Genomic DNA, 19,633 nt, shown 5'->3' with positions numbered 1-19,633 from the left:
CTCCCTTACAAGCAACTAAAGTTCTTTCAATCGAGCTACCAAACTCACCTCTCCCACAATGAAGAAACGTTATTTCTCTCACTCTCTCTTACAAGCAACCAAATTTCCTCTCCCTTTATTAAAGACTCCGAGTGCATTACAGTTACTTCAGTCAAGCGACTAAACGTAGCTCGACATCCGCTCCTCTACCAGGTAACGATATTTTTCTCATTCCTTTTTTTTCCATGTCTAATCGTATTAGGCTTCAGATTTAAATGCGAACTTGCTGATTATGATGGATGCGTAACACTCCTAGGACCAGACCGCTAACAGGATTTCTTTGGGAAGAAGCGTCTGGCTACATCGATCTTGAATTCCATCTCTGAAATTTAATTGGATGCGTTTAACTATCTTCGCCATGATATCATCTTTTTATCCAGTGCCAGCTGGCAATTTTTTTCCAACGCAGTGGCTTTAGGAAATTGTTTCCTAAATTTCATTGTTGCGGAATTCAAACCCGAACAAGGTCCAGGTGGTTTGTTTTTGGATTTTCCAGTTTAGGATACCAACCAATTTCCCAATTTCCCTTGATAAGCTACATTCTGATCAATGAATGCAATGAAACAATCATAAATCAAAACAGCAGGGACAATCTCTTCAAATCTCAGACTCTCGGGATCCCTTTATAAATTATGAAATTGAGGTGAATGAAAAGACAAACAGCTTACCAAAGCTGGCTTCAATATCTGGGAAAGGAATGGACTCATTGGAACGTGTGATGAGAACAACGGTGGAGTGTGCCCTCCCCAAGACGGCAATAAGGAACACCACAATAAGACCAGCCGAGGCAACCATAATTCCTTTCTGGATCATAATTGGTCGCATAACCCTAAAACCCAAACCTATCAATCTGCACAGAATCGCCAACTTGCCCCTGCGCAGAACAAGATCGTGAAAAATCACAGACACTCAGGCTGAAGCACAAAATAGAATGCAGAAGCCATAAACTGAGAAAACATTTATCTGGAACATAAAGGGCACGCAAACCCAAAAAAAAACACACAAACAAAAGTGGAAAAATCGAAGCCAAATCGGAACCGCTCAAAGTAAGATTACCCGCATGTGATTTTGTAAGCCCGTACGTTTATCAGCGATGCCCATTTGCTCCAGCTGGGCCCAAAACCTGCAACGCTGGGATGTGCAGAGACCTTTATAAGTAAATCCTGTGATTTTGTCCGCTGCCTGACACTGTGCGAGTGCTTTTGGCTCGACCGAGATTTTGGGTAATGAGAGGGACAGCTCTAGTTTTGTTGAAGTAGGACTCTTAATATGTAACCAAATCTAAACGTAGGAATATGCTAGTAAATCCTTCGAATTGCATAGAGGTTGTGAACTGGGAGAGATCTTCGAATTGTAGAGGTTGTGAACTGGGAGGGATCTTAGAATTGTAGAGGTTGAGAACTAGGAGACATCTACAAACTAACTAACCATAACAGTAGCTGGCCCGAGAGAAGATTGATTTCGAAGAAGATCTTGCTTGAGCTGGGAAGGTTTATACAATTGTTTTAAAAGATAGCAAAGAGAATTGTCATGAATATTATTTTACTCGATAGTTTGTCATAATATATTTAATAAAATAATTTGAAATTTATATTATGAAAAATAAAGAAATATAAAATAATCTGAAATCAAAAAAATAGATTCTAAATATGTTATAATTGATTTTGATATTTATGTATATAATATTTGAAATATGAAAAATAGAGATTGGGTAAAAACAATTACTCATAAACCATAATAACACTAAGATATGACTTGTAATTTTATTGGGAAGAAAATCTCAACTCGAAGATAGGGTTTCTCTACTCTCTTTTGTTTGGAATGGAAATGATATAAATATAAAGGATATGGAACTCTTTATAAAGTTGTTTGAGATTGTCGTTTATGGATTGCTACAGACACAAAACCCCATTTGTTATGCTCTCTCTCTATCCACACACAATTACTCTACTCTACTATAGAACAAAATACAGAATTGAACCCATTTTCCTCCTAATGGCATGATTATAACACAACCTAATAGCCAGCTAGTGGTTAAATTTGACCCATTCAACCCTCAATATGAGTTGCAACTTGACCCTTCTAAACTCTGCACTTGGGAGGTTAGCCTTTGACTTTAGTCCAGTGGGACCTCCTCTAAGGCTTTAGGGTTTAAAAAGGGCACTACTGGGGAGGCATTAATTGATATAACATGTCCAAGGTAAGCAATGCTTAGCATTTTCCATCTCTCCCAATTATCCATCTCCATTCTTCGAGGTGGTAATAATTGGCCATTGGGATTGGCACCCTATATCTATATCCTTGAGTCAAGGCCTAGAAACATGGCCCTAAAAGAAGGTTAAAAGCATATAAAGACACAATGAAAGAAATGTAAAATGAAAAGGATGATTGGAAAATATTTAGTGTGTGGGAAAAAACTTAGCATAACCTCTACCCCCCTCATTAGCCATCACGGAGTTCCTGAAAACATGCAATGCTTCATCTCAAATAAAGGAACTCTTGAATGTCCCAATCCTAATGAGTGAGAAACTATTGCATCATAAAGGGGTATTAGAAAAACATAAAGCAAGTTTAGGTTCATGAGTTATGCACCAAATAAAAGCAAAATACTAAAGTAAAAGGCACACCTTAGGGATGGAATAAGCAGACCAAGAAAAGGGTTGACTCACCACAATTGCTCCCTCCTTACATCGTTACACTCAAAATGTTGGAGCCCCTTTAGTTGGTCTCACGGTTATGACACCTACCTCAAAGTCTCTCCCACTCCATGACCATCATTATCACACAAACCTGTTGATTGATGGGTTGACCTAGGACAAGTCACTCCCCTTGGGGACTACAAGCATCTAATGGGGTTGTTGACTTAATCATCCCTAATATAAATGAGGCAACTTGTTTACAAATCCTGATCTAGTTACACACTTGAAGGTGAGTTTTGTGTCAAGTATTTTTGTGCCCCTAACATTTGATATGGTTCACTATGGTGCTTTAATGGTTTTATGTCCCTAATAAAGTTGATCTCAATTGATATTTAGAGGTTTTGTTCATGTGTTATCACATATGCAGCAAATATCCCTTGAGGAATGGTTTGATTCTTCTTCAACATATTCGAGTGGGTTCTTTGCCCCTCTATGCAAGTAGACCTTACTTTATGGCCCCAGCATTGGCCCTCCAAATATGAGTGTTGGCCCTTGACCAACTTCCACCTGATATTGCACCTCTTAGTGAGCCTTTAGATGTTGAATTGTTGAGCCTGGAAGCTTAGGTATTGGACTATTTGACGATGTGCCTAGATAGACCCAAGACACCCTAGGGCTAGCTTTGACCCTATTGGAAGTACCATACCATATTTCAAAGCCCAAATGAGGATGGATACCATTGAGATGACTTGGGAAGGCTAGCACATCCCTCTTCAATGCCAATCATTTCCCTTGGATATGCCATGTCACTCCTACACACTTGAAAAGGGTGAAATAGGCCCTCTCTTAGATGATGTACACATGCACTTTATGACTTTCTTGTAGTGAGATCACTCTTAGATCCTTCTCTCAATGTCTCCATGCCTTATCACATGTTTTGAAGGATTATGTCGTGGTGGAGACTACTTTTATCCCACACATGTGAGTTATTTTTGGCTTTATGTTATGCTTTAGAGCTATTTCAAGGTTGAATTGTGGCCTTTGACCTAAATGAATGCTCAAGTAAATTTTTTAAGGGATTTTGCTTACAAAATTAGTGATTGGTTACCCTCATATAAATAGAGGGGAGCCTTGTTTATTTTTCATGGTCATTCATTATCACACTTTTCTCTCTTTGGAAGTGTGCACTAGCTTTGCTTGTTTTCTACTTGGATACAATGTAGTTTTACGGTGCAAATTTGTCTCATAAAAGAGTTTTTACTTGAGCAAGATTGCTAAGGATTGATTTAAGAGATTGTTGTTGAAATTTTGTAATTTTATTGTTTATCTTCTATATTTTGCATGTTATCTTATGTGAATTGGGGTTTCTTTATGTGCCATGTTTATAATTTTATAATTGATATATTTATCTTGAAATCTCAACTCTCCATCCCATGCAAAATTGTTTTCTTTAAATCCTTCAAGAGAAATTTGAGTTGTGTGTCTCTTTAATTTAAAATCTCCCACTTAAGGAATTCACTATGGTTTATAAGAAGAGGCTTTAGTCCTCTCACCCTCTTCATCAAGGTCATCTCAATTAATTTTTCTCTAGGTGACTACATTGCCCATTCAGATCAAGGCACTAGTCCGGGATGTGGTGATCAATCCCTCTTCTATAAATATTTTTTCTCTCCTAAAATTCTAGATATATAGGGTCAGGGTTTGTTTGAAATATTGCTAAAAAGTAATTATACTTGATGCGTTATTTCCCTTTTAGTAGGGATTGCAATAAATAATAGATATAAAGAAAAATCTAACATTTATTGCATCATAAAACATTAATTTAAGGATTGATGTTATCATTGTATTGTTGTTTTATGCATGTTTCATCTATGAAAACTCAACTTCAAATGCTAAGCCTTGGATATCTAATTGATAGTCTTGATCCTTGGTTGATTTGTCATTGCAAGGTTATTTCTTCCAACTATTATATGACATTACATGCAATATCATTGAAAATATATCAAAACCTAACTTATAACAACTCTCTAATTTACTTGATTAGTCCAAGGATAGAGTGCTTGAACTTTGGTGAAGAACATCTTACCTCCTTCCTCCGCCAATGCCCTATCCTAATCATTAGACATGCCCATCACCTTAAACCCTTCTTGTTGAATATCCTTTAGGTGATATACATATAAGGAAGCCTCCCTTATATTAAAATTACTACTAAACAATTGGAGAATGTTGAGGTCACAGTGGTGGTTGATCTCTTGTTGCCTCGAGGTCTAGACCTACCTAGTGAGACTTTGCACTAGGCTTGCTAGATTTTGTTATAACGGGGCTCACATGGCTAGCCCCTTTTCCATGAGCAATGGGGGTTGACATGGCATCCTCTTGAATTATGATGATCAATCACAATAGGTCAAATTTTGAGAAGCGTAACTTTTGCATATGAACTCCAATTGGTGTGACTCTTTCATTGTTGGAAATGTCTTCAAGTGTACAATAGTGTCAAATGGCACCATACTTAAGCATAAAATTTATGCCCACAAAACATGTCATTCAAGGCCTCAAATTGGCCTTGGAAGGTTGAATTGGGTCTCACCGCTAAAACTGCTCCTATAAGCTGATTTTTCTTATTTTCAATTTTGAAAGCATCTAGATAAATGGAAAAAAAATATATAATGAACCAATTTGGATCATACCTCCCAATTTTGGGAGGATTTAGGTCCCAAAAAGCTTTTACTAAACAATGTGAGGAATTGTTTCCTTGACCTTCTCCCTGGAGTACCATTTAGCCTTGCTCAGAAGTTGTTCTTTCAACCTACTATGCCAATGGTCATGTTGCCCCTATCTTTTAGTTATAGACCTATTTTGCAAAATTGTATCCTTTGTCAACTTTCCCTAAGCATTTGGCGCTAAATCCTCTATAGAATGGAGGACCTACTCCTCTTCCTAATCTAGCATGGAAGGCTCATGGAGTTTCAAATTTTCCATATTCACGATTGAGTAAATGTACATGTTGTTGAAGAATGTAACTAGTATCAGTCTTCATAATTGTACTTGTTAAAATAAATTTTATTATTAAAGAAAATGACTTATTAAAGCATGGGTTTCATGCTTGGTTCAATGTTTTCTAGGTCAAAGCTTTCATTTAAGGCTTCTAAGTTTTGTATTGAGTCATTAGAGTCGTTGTCATTTTTATTGGACCCTTCTTGGGATTTTGTATCATGTAAAAAGGATTTATTTGAGTCAAAAAGGTTATTTGTCACCTCCACACCAAGTGAGGTTTGTCCCCATGAAGTCGGCCTACATTAGGGTAATTTGACCGAACAAAAAGGTTATATATAGAGAGGAAGTTCAACCTATTTGGAGCACTCACTCAACAAGTTCGATCTTCAAGGAAGAGAAGCAGAAAAAAAGAGTGAAGTAGCTGGAGAAGGATGAAAGAAATTAGGAAGACCTAATTTGAGTTTCTGGGTTATCTATCTCTCACATGTGCGAAGTTTCTGGGGCTGAAATTTTGAATCTACTGCAAGTCCAAAATTCTATTGTTGGGGGTCGAAATTCTGCTACTGGAGGGCCGTAATTCTGGACTAAAGTTATTGTTGTGGAGCTATCACTTGGAGACTTTGATAAGGATCATGTATTGAATGGAAGGGTTAACTCGGTGGTTGAAGAAGGTCTTTGTCTAGGTATAATAGGCCTTGGAGTGTCTCATCTTCATTTGAATCTACTAGTGGAAGAGTTGGACTAGGTTTTCCCCTTGAAGGGGTTTTTCCCTCGCTGAGCGCCTACATTTTGTGTATCTTGTTCTTGTGCTCTTCATATGCATATAATTTGGTAATTGCTTGATGAAAGACAAACTAATAAAGAAGTAAAGGAAGCCAACATAATTCACAAGTAATTATCAAGAAAGAGGAATAAAACCCTAATTCTCTTAAGTATTAATTTCTTAACATGGTATCAGAACTAAGGTCAAAGAAGGTTGAAGATAACTCTATTGGCTATCACTTAAAGAAAGGAAAAATAGTCTTGGAATAAAAGGTTACTCTCACTATGGCAAGTTACTTGAATATGGGACTCAATATCGTGATATTTGCAAGAAGATGGATTAGAAGAATCATCTACAATCTATCTAGGAGAGTCAAGAGTAAACGATTATTGGTTGCACTTACAGGTACTCTTGATCATGACAACACATGGATCATTGATATTGGAGCATCAAGACATATGATAGGAGAAAGTGGACAAATTCATACTCTATCAAGGGAACCATCATCTCATGCAATGGAGCAAGGAGACAACACCAATTATGCAGTCAAGGGCCTTGGATCTACATCATTGAACCCAATGGTGCAAAGCTACACCTCAACAACATAATCTATGTTCCAGGTTTGAAAAAGAATTTACTTTCCATTTCTTGTTTAGAAAATAAAGGAGATAGGGTTTTATTTTTATATGGTAAAGTTTTGGTTTGGGGAAAGGATTCAAGTATTGAAAAAGAAAAGATTATTGGAGTTCATGAAGGAAGACTATATCGAGTTATATCACCATCTCCCCAAGCCCTAGTTCATATGGAGATCAATCCTATTGATCTTTGGCATAGAAGATATGGGCATATTCATTACAAGATAATACCCTCTCTTAGTCAAATGGTAAAAGGCACCCCCAACACCAAAGAAAATCATGGAGGATTTTGTAAGGGATGTGCTTTGGGAAAGAATACAAGGAAACATTTTACAAGCAGTGATACAAGGCCTAAGGAGATATTAGACTTCATTCACTCAGATGTGTGTGGGCCAATGTCTAATAAATCTCTTGGAGGCCATATTTATTATGTGACCTTCATTGATGATCACTCTAGAAAGACATGCCTCTGTCTCCTAAAAAAAAAGGATGAAGTATTTGAAAAGTTTAAGAAATTTAGATCTGAAGTGGAGACCTTAACCGAAAGAAAGATAAATACTTTGAGATCTAACAATGGAGGGGAATACACTTCAAAGTAATTAATTGCATATTATAAAGAAGGAGCTCATTGTTCCCTACAATCTTAAGCAAAATGAAGTGGCAAAAAATAAAAATAGAACTATTGAAGAATGCATATGAACTATGATATTTGATCAAGATCTACAAAAAATTATATGGGGAGAAGCAATAATGACAGTGGTATACATACAAAATAGAAGTCCTCGTATAATCCTTTATAATATGACACTAGAAGAAGCATTCATAGGAAAGAAGCCATGTGTAGACCATCTTCGAATCTTTGGGTCTCCTGCATACATCCATGTTCCAAAAGACAAGTGAAAGAAATTGGATTCTACAAGCATAAAGGAATCTTTGTTGGTTATAGCCTTTCGTCAAAGGCTTATAGATTCTACATCAAGGGAGGAAGATGAATTGAAGTTAGCAGGGATGTTATATTTGATGAAAAACATGCCTACAAAAGATCAAAGGATATACCAATCGAATCAAATGAAGAAGATGTATCATTATTTAAAGAAGAAGTGCATCATTACAAGACAACTACAAACCAAGTAGAAGAAGAAGAAGGACTAAGTGAACCTATTCAACCTATAATCATTCCCGAAAAGAAGAAGAGGCCAAATTTGTTAAAAGTTACACTTGAATATGCCAAAGGACATGGAGCAACTAAATGATATTTCAAAGAAAGCAAAACACTAAAGAGATATTCAGGATATGTTGCTATGACAAATTGATAGAAGCATAAGCTATTACCTTTGAACAAGTTGCTCATTAAGAAGAATGGAAGAAGGTGATGCAGGAAGAATATCAATCCATCATGAAGAATGGGGTTTGGGAAATCGTTCTTAGACCAAGTGACAAATCAATTGTCACCTCCAAATGAATTTACAAAATCAAACATGTTGTTGATGCAATCATAGACAAATATAAAGCTAGATTTGCCGCAAGGGGTTTCTCACAAAAGGAAGTGATAGACTATGAGGAAACCATTGCTCCTATTGCTAGGTATACTACTATAAGATATTTGGTTTCGCTAGCTACTACTATGGGATGGAATATCCATCAAATGGATGTGAAAACAACATTTCTAAATGGAAGCATTGATGAAGAAGTATACATTGAACAACTGGAAGCGTTTGAAATAAATAGCACATATACACATGTTTGCAAACTCAAGAAAGCCCTATATGGCTTGAAGCAATTTGTAACTGTCCTGGTTAAACATTCATGTAAAAATATATAAGGCCACAGTCATGTGACACGTATTCCAAGCATAATGGTGGGAAAAAACATCCTAGTGGGTGTTCATTCAATATATTATGTCTAAGGCAATGGCAAAGGATTTGGAAAGGCATGAGGCATTATTTGGAATTTTATTTATAAAAATAATGGAAATTAGGAGAAAAGGAAAGTGAAAGATCAAAGGTTGCATGTGAGGAGGAAAATGAAGGAAAATAATAGAAAATGAAGAAAATAGAGGCCCCATTGATAAAAAGGCTTATGAGGATCAGTGGGCAAGCTTGGTTAGTGTAAGCTTGGTCATTTCAGTTTTGGAGCTCTCTCTCTATTATCTCTCTCATACTCTTAGACACTTAGAGTTTTCTTGGCGCACTCTTGGAGAGTGTGGCATACTTGGATTTTTGGAGAAAGAAGGCAAAGGAAGAGTAGGAAAGTGTAATAGGATATCCGGATCAGCAGCTACAACAGGTTTTGCTTGCAGGTATCGAGTTGCATGTATGTTTTCCTCACTAGTTTCGACATACATGGCACATGCATGTGGTTTCTTGGTTATGAGCTATCATTGGCGTGGAGGATTGCCTGGATTGACAGTGGATTTGCCTAGCCTTGCCATTCCTGGATGGCCTTGGTGTCGTGGGTTTATTTATTTGTTTTTTTGGTTGGTTCTCATGTTTCCTTTACCTTGGGTTGAGTTATTAGTTCGTAGAGCCTTGGTTGGACAAATGCTTTGAAAGCCTTGTAACAACTTGGGTTGAGTTACTAGTCCTAGAAGCCTTTGTTGGACAAATGCTTTGGAAGCCTTGTAACAACTTGGGTTGAGTTACGAGTCCTGGAATACTTGGTTGGGCAAATGCTTTGGAAGCCCTTAATGGGTTGAGTTACTAGTCTTGGAAGCCTTGGTTGGATAAACATTGTGGAAGCCCGACGACAGCTGTGGGTTGAGTTACTATTCCTGGAAGCTTTTGTTGGACAAACGCTATGGAAGCCCAACGACAGTTGTGGGTTGAGTTACTAGTCCTGGAAGTCGAGTTGGAACAAACACTCTAAAGTGTTGGAAGGCTTGGGTAGAGACCGATCTGATGATGGCTTTGTGATGTCTGACCGTAAGGTGGAATCATTGTTTGATGGGTTGAGGTGGTTTGGCCTCTAGAAGCCCAGGATGGTTTGGATTGATGTGTTCTATGAGATCCCACATTCATTCTTGGAATATGGCACGGGCGTGACAGGCTAAAGAGAGATTTAGCTCAACCATGTTTACGATCAGGTGGAATGTCGTAGTCCCATGTCGGGTTGGCTTTTGCATCATTCATATGAGGTTATTTCTCCTTGTTATCTCATGAGTATTATACTAGTTTGTATGTGGATTATATGGCTATTGTATCCTTGGTATTTCTGTTGTTTTTACGTTGGTTATGAATATGTATTATGACAATGCTTATGTATAACTCACATCATATTTGTACTTGTATATGAATGAATAATTTATCTATGGCCTAATGGATGAAATTGCAACTAAATTTAATTAATGCCTTGTAGCAAATATCAGATAAGTATGAGACCCTTATGCTTAGATCTGTTATTTAATACTGTAGATTTCATTCGGGCCAAGTGTTGACAGAATGTCAGACCTAGTTGGGGATGGTTAGGCCTAGTCCTGGAGTTAGTTTTTGGTCTATTAGTCTTGTCATCATGTGTTTAATGGATTTTGGAAGTTACAAAAAGTTTTGGGCAATGGTCGGAATTCTAGGCTTGAAAAGTTTCTTAACTTCCTCAGACTCTGGGAAAGGTCTGTTGGAAATAGTCCTTAGACGCAGGCATGCAGGCTTATGGGAGCATCTAAAACTCTCTGGTCATTGGCATGCCCATAGCATGGGAGCATACAGAGGTTTAATAGTTTAAAGAATCATTGGGACCTAGGGGCTGGTTAGTAGAAAGGTTGGGATGGTTCCTAGGGGACCTATTGCTGATGTTGAAGGTCTGTATGGTGTGTTTCCATCAGTTCCACTTACTTAACGTGACTTAGGAGGTCAAGTCATATCATAGTAACTTCTCGTTACATGTTTACCCTGGTTGGTCGATTACTTGGGTAGATGTGGGAGGAGGGTGTTACACAATCTCCTAGGGCATGGCATGCAAGGATGGATGCATATCTATTAAGGATTAGGTTTGACAAAAGTTATGTCGATTCAGACCTCTACATCGTGGTGGTGAAGAATGAACTAGTGATTATACTATTATATGTGGATGGTTTATTTATTATAGGCGTGGAGCACATAATACTAGAATGCAAGAAAATATTGGTAGCAAAATTCGAGATGAAAGATTTGGGACTCATTCACTATTACTTGGACTTGGAAGTCTAAAAGAAACCCGGTGAGATATATATGTTACAAAAATTTGATATGACAGATTCCAAGCCTATGACTACTCCCATGATCATTAACCTCAAGAAATTGAGAAGTTATTACTCTAGTCTTGTCAATCCTACTAGTTATCGCAAGTTGGTGGGCTCTCTGATGTACTTGGTAAATACAAGACCTGATATATGTTTTGTTGTAAATGTTCTTAACCAATTTCAATTTGAGCCTCATCATGACCATCAGATAGCTACCAAGCATATCTTGAGATACTTACGTAGCACAATACGTCACTACCTAAAGTATGATGGAATGGAAGCCAAGTTAACAGGTTTACTGATTCTGATTGGGGTGGCAGTGAAACTGATGGAAGGAGAACTACCAGTGGATGTTTCAGTTTGGGATCTACAATGATTTCATGGACGAGTAGAAAAAAAATCATGTTGCATTCAGTAGTTCTGAAACGGAATATGTTGTTGCATGTGAAGTAGGAAAATAAGTTGTTTGGTTAAGAAAATTATTGTGAAATTTGTTTGGAAAGCCTTTGGATCCTACAGTAATAAATTGTGATAATAAAAGTAGCATTAAGATGTTTGAAGACCTTGTGTTTCATGCAAGGACGAAGCATATCAATAATAAGTACCACTATATTAGGAGTTTGGTACAAGATGGGGTAGTGAAGCCATAATATATTTCGACAGATGAATAGGTAGCTGATGTGCTAACGAAATATCTTTTAAATAAGAAGTTTGAATATTTTAGAAACATGCTTGGATTGGTCAACATGAAAGATTTAGTTGATAAGGAGAGATCAAGCATCTTATGGCAAGATTCTTGGGAGAACGTATGGTCGGTTTATGTGTTGATGTTTATATCCTAGAGTAGGGAGGGTGGCGTTGGTCATGGAGCTCCGACCTTGGTTACACACATAGATCCCTGGGTTGATGGTAGATCTTAAAACCCTGATGGTACCTAAAGTGGCTAAAGATTGAGTCCATATTAGTCCCACTTGATTAGGGCACCTTGGTCAGGTTTATTATCTGTAGCACTGAGTGTGCTAGAACTCTTCATAGTTCATTTCATGTTGAGATATTACATGTACCTTCATATGTATGTAATTATGAATACCTCCCTAGTTAAGAGGGAGTGTTGAAGAATGTAATGAATGTCAGTCTTCACAATTGTTCTTGTCAAAAGAAATTTTATTATTAAATAAAATGACTTGTTAAAGCATGGGTTTCATGCTTGGGTCAATGTTTTCTAGGTCAAAGCCTCCATTGAAGGCTTCTAAGTTTTGTATTGAGTCATTAGAGTCATTGTCATTTTTATTAGACCCTTTTTGGGCTTTTACATCATGTAAAAATAAATATTTTCTAGTCAAAAAGGTTATTTGTCACCTCCACACCAAGTTAGCCCTATCCCCATGAAGTCAACCTACATTAGGGAAATTCGACTAACCAAATGCTCAAAATTATGCTAAAAAATCAAAGTGTCAGAATTTTGTTAAGATTAGCTTCAAATCAAAGATCTCGTCATTCTGATTCTAACAGTGCGAACATCACTCAAATTTGAGCTCATATGCAGAAGTTAAGGCAAGTCAAAGTTCAAATTTGACTTGGTTTCATGGCAGGATTGGATGATGCGGCAAGGTCTTTCAGCGAATGAGGAGGCGCCAAGTGGTAGGCTGCCATTGGCCCCCGCATATTGCAAATCACATGTCGTGGGCGGGTCGTGTTAAATAATCGGCCCCAAGCAAGGCCAGGGTTGCGATACGATAAATCGCAATCACACTTCGCAACAAGGAAGGCATTGCAGAAATCGGCTCCCGACAGGTATTGGGTTGTGATGCGATAAATCACAATCACACGCCACAACAGGGAAGGAATTGCATAAATCGTCCCCTGGCAGGTATCAAGTTGTGATGCGATCGCAATCGCACATCGCACATCGGCGAAGGGAAGCATTGAAGACAATCAACCCCCAACATACCTGGGTTGCGATGTGATGGATCGCAGATCGCAATTGCACACAAGTCTCACATTATGATTATCACCGATACTTTGTTGAATTGTGATTTAGCAATAAGTTCCGGATGCTGCGACTTTAGATACCAATTTATAATTTTGTCGGGTCCCCCACATCGATCTCACAATATCGCTCGCCGCGTACACAAAACTTAAGCTCGTAGGTCCTCACCGATTGCAATTTACGATAAGACTCAGCCTACTAAATATGGCTCACCGTGCGGCAAACTTTTTGCCCAGTTAGCGCGATTTTGGGGCTAATTTGTAGGATCATGCCGAATGTGGGGCATTTTGTGGAACGATTAGTGGGGAAACTAGGAGAAGTCATAACTCCTTCAGTTTTCCACCAAATTGGTTGCAAAAAGAGGCTAGATAGCCATTTTTTAGTATTATGGACTGGTGGGAGTAGGTTTTGGAAGTATTTGAGCATTGTAAACACATATTTTTACACTTTTGAGCATAATAGAGAGGCCTAAGCCATTGGAAGCTGGACTAAGGAGACGTAACCCAGGAGGGTTGAACTCCTTTATCATGTGCTTGTTGTAATGTGTTTTTGATGATGTTTTGTATATGTTTGTGTTGTTGTTCAGTTTTTTATTTATGTTAAATTGCTTATAAAATTAACATAAAAACTCTTCATTCAACTTGCAAAAATTGATGAATCCTTAAGCACAATGAAAGCATTTTGTTTATAATCTGAGGAAGATCTTAGCACTGCAAACTAATATTCTAAATCAAATCAATTTGGTATGAGAGCACTAGGTTTTGGTTTGTGAAAGAAGGATTTAATTGTTTGCAATTTTATGTCATGCTTGCAAGGTTAAAACTCAAAAGAGGTGAAGGAAAGCTGGTTGGAAGCCTTGAAGTTGGGTCAAGGGGAAGAAGAGCAAGGTTGCCACAATCTCCAACACCAGTTCAACCTCAAGTTGCAGTTGAGACTCCAAAGAACATGTCTCATGAAGGAGAACCTACAAACATGACAGAAGATGAGAAGACCTTCGTAAAGGCATTCTCTAATATGACAGAGATGGTGAAGGTCTTCTATGAAGAGAGGAATATCATATTGCAAGGAGAAAGTTCCAAACCTCCTAATGGAGAAGGCTCTTCAAGAGGAGGTAATGGAAAAGGAGGTGATGGGAATGGAGACAAACCTCCACCCTCTCCACCATCTTCTTCATCTTCTTCTTCACAAACATCTTCACACTCTTCCACTAATACAACCCTTACTCATACTCATCACCATTCTTCAAAAGGAACTGGTGAATCACCTTTTTAAAAACTTGATGCTAAATACAAGTTGCCCACGTATAGTGGTGAAGCGAATGCAGATAAGCTTAATAATTGGATTCGTCAATTGGTGGTCTACTGTAGGATTCAAAACCTTCAAGAGGATTACATAAAGATTCAGTTAGCTTCCTTGAGAATTGAGGGTGAAACACTTATATGGTGGGAATCAAAGACCCAAGAGGAGATTAAAAAACACGGTAAGATCTCAATTTCTTGGAATGATTACATTGTTGCAATTAAAAGACAATTCTACCCTCTAGCTTATATGTAGAAATCCATCATGAATTGGCAGAACTTCAGACAACTAAAAGGTCAAAATGTGCAAGATTACACCCAAGAATTTAGAAAAAGGTCTTTGATGTTAGGTGTATATTTGCAGTCATAGGACACTTTATTGAAGTACATATGGGGTTTACACAGTTATCTTAGGCATATTATCTTAATGTTTAATCCCAATAATCTAGATGATGTGTGTGTGCAAGCCACTCATCTTGAGGCAAGAGGGAAAAACACCCCAGAAGAAGGTAGTAAAAAGTCATTTAAGAGTAAAGGAAAAGAAAAGGCTTTCAAAGGGAAGGCAAAGAAAAATGCATCTATCAAAAAAAAAGGAGAGAAAATTACATGCAAACACTGTTCTAGAGAGGGTCATGATGAAGCTCACTATTGGAAGCTTCATCCTGAAACGAAACAAAAAAGAAACAACAACAGGGAAAAACAAAAGACCACTGCAACCACTCAACAGGATTTGGGATCTGATTCAGCCGATGAAACTAAAATCACAACCATGGGGTTAAAAGGAAAAGAATCCATTGCCAACACTAGTTCTTTAGACTCACAAAATGAAACTCCAAATGAAAATAGAAGAATATAATTATTTCACATAAGGGTGATATCGAAACATAACAAGATCGATACGTTGTTCGATAGCGACTCTGAAGCCAATCTTATCTCTGAAAACATGGTCAAGAGTTTAAATCTGGAAATTGTTACACATCATAAACCGTATCCACTTGGATGGGTATGTGACAATGCGCAATTGCAGGTTACTAGAAAGTGTAAATTGAGATTCGTTATTACTGCAAATTTCATAGATGAAGTGGAGTTTAACGTTGCGCTGTTAGATATCTGTGGCATGGTTTTGGACAGCCCATACCTTTATGACATAAAAACTATCTTCCATCGACATGAAAATCAATATCATCTATTCAAAAAATGGAGTAGAATATATTGTGATAGCTCATACTAAGAAAACAAATCTTTTTCTTGTTAATGCAAGGTAGATGACAAGACTGGTGAATTCAAGCAAGAATTTCGTGCTTCTCATGATCAAACCCAAAAATGATGTTGATAATGAAGCTTTTAAAGGTTGTGATTCGAATTTGAAATCTGAATTGGTTGACGTAGTTAACCAATATGATGAAATGTTTCAGGAACCAAAGTGATTACCTCTCAAGAGAGGAATACAACATGAGATACAGTTGCAACAGGATTGTCCTCTTCCTAACATTGGCATGTACAGGATGTTAGTGATGGAAAGCGCAAAAATTAAGACGCAAATCCAAGAGTTGTTGAATAAAGGGATCATCAGACCATCTTCCTCGCCTTGTGGTTCACCTATTGTCTTGGTGCCAAAGAAGGATGGAACATGGCGCATGTGTGTGGACTTTCACGCATTAAACAAAATTACAGTAAAGAACCGTTACCCACTGCCCCGAATAGATTATTTACTAGATCAATTAAAAGAGGCAAAGTATTTTACTAAGCTGGACTTAAGAAGTGGCTAACATCAAATTAGAATAGTTGAAGGAGACATTTGGAAGACAACATTCAAAACAAAACAAGGTTTGCTTGAATGGCTAGTTATGTCGTTTGGTTTATCTAATGCTCCTGCTACATTCATGGTCCAAATATATCTGGTAACAATATGGATGGTCTACAGTTAGATATAAATGATGATGAAGATGATGCAAGTCAAGACAAGGATGGCGATAATATTAACTAATTGAAAGATCATATGGACATTGACAATGATACACTAGATGACATTGTTGCAAACAATGATGTTACTCACCAAGACTTCTAAATTTTCAGAATTATTTGTAATCCATGTTTAAACAATGACGGTTCTTATAGCCTAAACTTTGAAATGCTTCAATATTATTTGTGTTAATACAAATTACCTATTGCAATATCATTAAAGTGTTCAAGATATGGTATGAATTATTGGCAGAAAAAATTAGGATTACTTGAATGCTTCTTCCATTCATTTTGTATCAACATATGTTTGTGAAGACATAAAATTTAATAAAATATTAATGACAGTATCTCACAATGATTTGAATAAGCAATTTTTTTTTAACTTAATTAATTTATATTGTTTGCATTTTAATGTTGGTTGACCCCCTCTTAAATTTAATTATCAATCCAAGCAAGCTTTAATTTTTACAAGACTGTCGCGCAAAGTTTATTCTAAGGCAGATGATGACTAGTATAAAATAATATCAACCCAAAGTCATTGCACACACACTCTCAACAATCAACAAAGTTGTTACACACTCCACACAGATTCAGTGTGAAAAAATACTGAAGAATAAGTTATTTTGTCATTCAACCACTCTCACAACACTCCTGAAAACAATCACTCATTCAATTTGCACACATAAAAGGAATTTCAACACAAATTGTAACAACAAAGCAAATAATTCATTGCACACTAAACCAAGGGAATGGTCTAAGGCTGAAGCTATCACACCATCCAAAGCTTATTGCAATTAACTAAATTACACACATAATTAACTATAACAACAATAGTAACAACAATCACATAAATGAGAAATATTTATCTGTCATTCAACCACTCCCATAGTACTACTGAAAACCATCGCTCATTCAATCTACACACATAAAGGAAGTGCAATCCAAATTGTAACAACAAAGCAAATAATTCATTACCACTAAATTGAGGGAACAATCGAGGACTTAAGTTGTCACGCCATCCAAAGCTTATTTTAATTAACTAAATTACACACAAAATTAACTATAACAATCGCAGTAACAACAATCACATAACAAAAATATTTATGCAATTTGTCAATCTACCACTCTTACAGCTTTCTTAAAAATCATCACTCATTCAATCTACACACATAAAAGGCAGTATAATCAAAATTGTAACAACAAAGCAGATAATTCACTGCCACACTAAATTGAGGGATTGGTCCAGGACTTAAGTTGTCACACCATCCAAATCTTACTACAATCAATTATATTACACACAAAATTAACTGTAACAACAACAACAACAACAATAACAATAATCTAATTGATAAATATTTATGTAATCTGTCATTCAACCAATCTCACAACATTCCTGAAAACCATCACTCATTTAATATGCACACATAAAAGGAAGTGCAATTCAAACTATAACAACAAAGAAAATAACTCAATGCCACACTAAACTGAGGGACTGGTCTATGACTTAAGCTATCACACCATCCAAAGCTTACTTCAATTAATTAAATTACACAAAGAATTAATTGTAACAACAACAGTAGAAACAATAAAATATCTTAGAAATATTTATGCAATTATGTATTCCACTCTAACTAACCAGTGATCCCTGCTAAGAAGGAGGGCCCTTCCTCCTCAGCAGGGGCTGGTGTACTAAAAATCACACAAACTACTCAAAGGAAATTATTGAACCACAAAGTTGAGATTTGCATTAATAAAAGTATCAGGATTACAGAGCTCTGGTGTTTCCCCTTTCCAATCCTATTCTCCAATTCTTCACTCTAGCCCTCACAGGAAAACAGTCTTCTCTTTTAGAGATCTTAATTACAATGAGAATATCATCATGAGAATATTTTGATTCTCATGTGATCTTAAAATAAAATGATATCTTAACAATTACACAATGATTTCCATGGAAGGGGTAAAACTATAACAATTTCCTTTAATTACAAATAGAGTTACAAAAGATCTCAACCAAATGATCTGGATGCTCCACAAATATCTCCAAGTGATGAGCTGTTTCTTTTGACTTTGACGTGCTCCTAGATCTAGTCTAATTAGGAAAGGAAACACGTGCTTAAGCAACTATCTGTGTAATAACAACAACTCGTGGAACTGAAATGTAATCTTGTAATAGCAAGCTTCAACAGACCATCCAAACCTGAAACAACCCATACATTAGTTTTATGATAAAATGTAACTTATGAAAATAGTTCAAATGTCATATTATAAGTATAATTGGACTAAGAAAGAGACAAGTGAAAAGGGACATACTTAGGTGAATAAGGGTTGTTACAATAATAAGATATGGTCTTGTTGGTAAAAAAGGGATAAAAGAAATAAGAAAACAAGTAGGGAAAAGATGACAATTCCGTGACGCAACATCTCCCCTAGCTTAAGCTTCTGCATGTCCTCATGCAGACTCATGTCACTGATGCCTGACACGCTGAGAGTGAATTTGTGTGAGGTTGTATTTTCCTGCCACATCTTCACCTCTGTCGCTACATCCTCGAGAAATAACCAATTCTCCCTCCCAACACTTATCAATAATAATATATGGATGTTGATACCAATGGGTGGGTAACCAAACAATAGGGAACTTGAATCTAAGTCCTATCTATCCTGCACCAATATTCCTAATATAATCAACACACCAATGAACTCTGGAAAGTGCTTGCTCAAAATTCTGATAATAATAAGGGTCTCCCTTCTTCAACTATTGTCAAGAAATATGCCATCTCAACTTGCTTCCTTACAAGGCACTAATTCTCATTCCTTCTATATTTATCTAGTATCTTAGTATAATTGATTCTCAATGGTCCATCAACAATGTCTTAGTGGCTGGAAACCGCCATATTGTATTGTATATGTGTGCAACAACTTCAGTTGAATCGGGTTCTCCTCTAATAAACAGTTCTACTTGTTCTTCATTAGCTATTACAATATCATGGGCAACTTTCCAACCTAACTGAATTTGCATAAAGAAACAAAAGCCCTGAGTTGTACATTTCCCACATAGGGTGTCAATTAGAATGATTCTTCCCCAAAGCAAGCGAGATCATGC

General features: G+C 36.9%; 1 protein-coding gene across 1 annotated transcript in view; it reads right to left on the bottom strand.

The window, feature by feature from the left end:
• LOC149159223 (receptor homology region, transmembrane domain- and RING domain-containing protein 6-like) overlaps positions 1-1,526 on the bottom strand; it is a 307,232-nt gene extending 305,706 nt beyond the window's left edge. Inside the window, exons 1-2 of the mRNA XM_089436426.1 lie at positions 1,096-1,526; positions 708-913 (exon numbers count right to left, since the gene is read on the bottom strand). Coding sequence (XP_089292552.1) covers positions 708-864 — 157 coding nt within the window. The 5' untranslated portion in view covers positions 865-913; positions 1,096-1,526. The remainder of the gene's footprint in view (positions 1-707; positions 914-1,095) is intronic.
• Between the last annotated feature and the right edge of the window lie 18,107 nt (positions 1,527-19,633).

Source organism: Pinus tabuliformis, chromosome 5_2, assembly GCF_031772625.1.
Source record: "Pinus tabuliformis cultivar Carrire ecotype Pingquan chromosome 5_2, CPIR1, whole genome shotgun sequence".
NCBI classification, from domain to species: domain Eukaryota; kingdom Viridiplantae; phylum Streptophyta; class Pinopsida; order Pinales; family Pinaceae; genus Pinus; species Pinus tabuliformis.
This window is presented reverse-complemented; position numbering and strand designations above follow the sequence as displayed.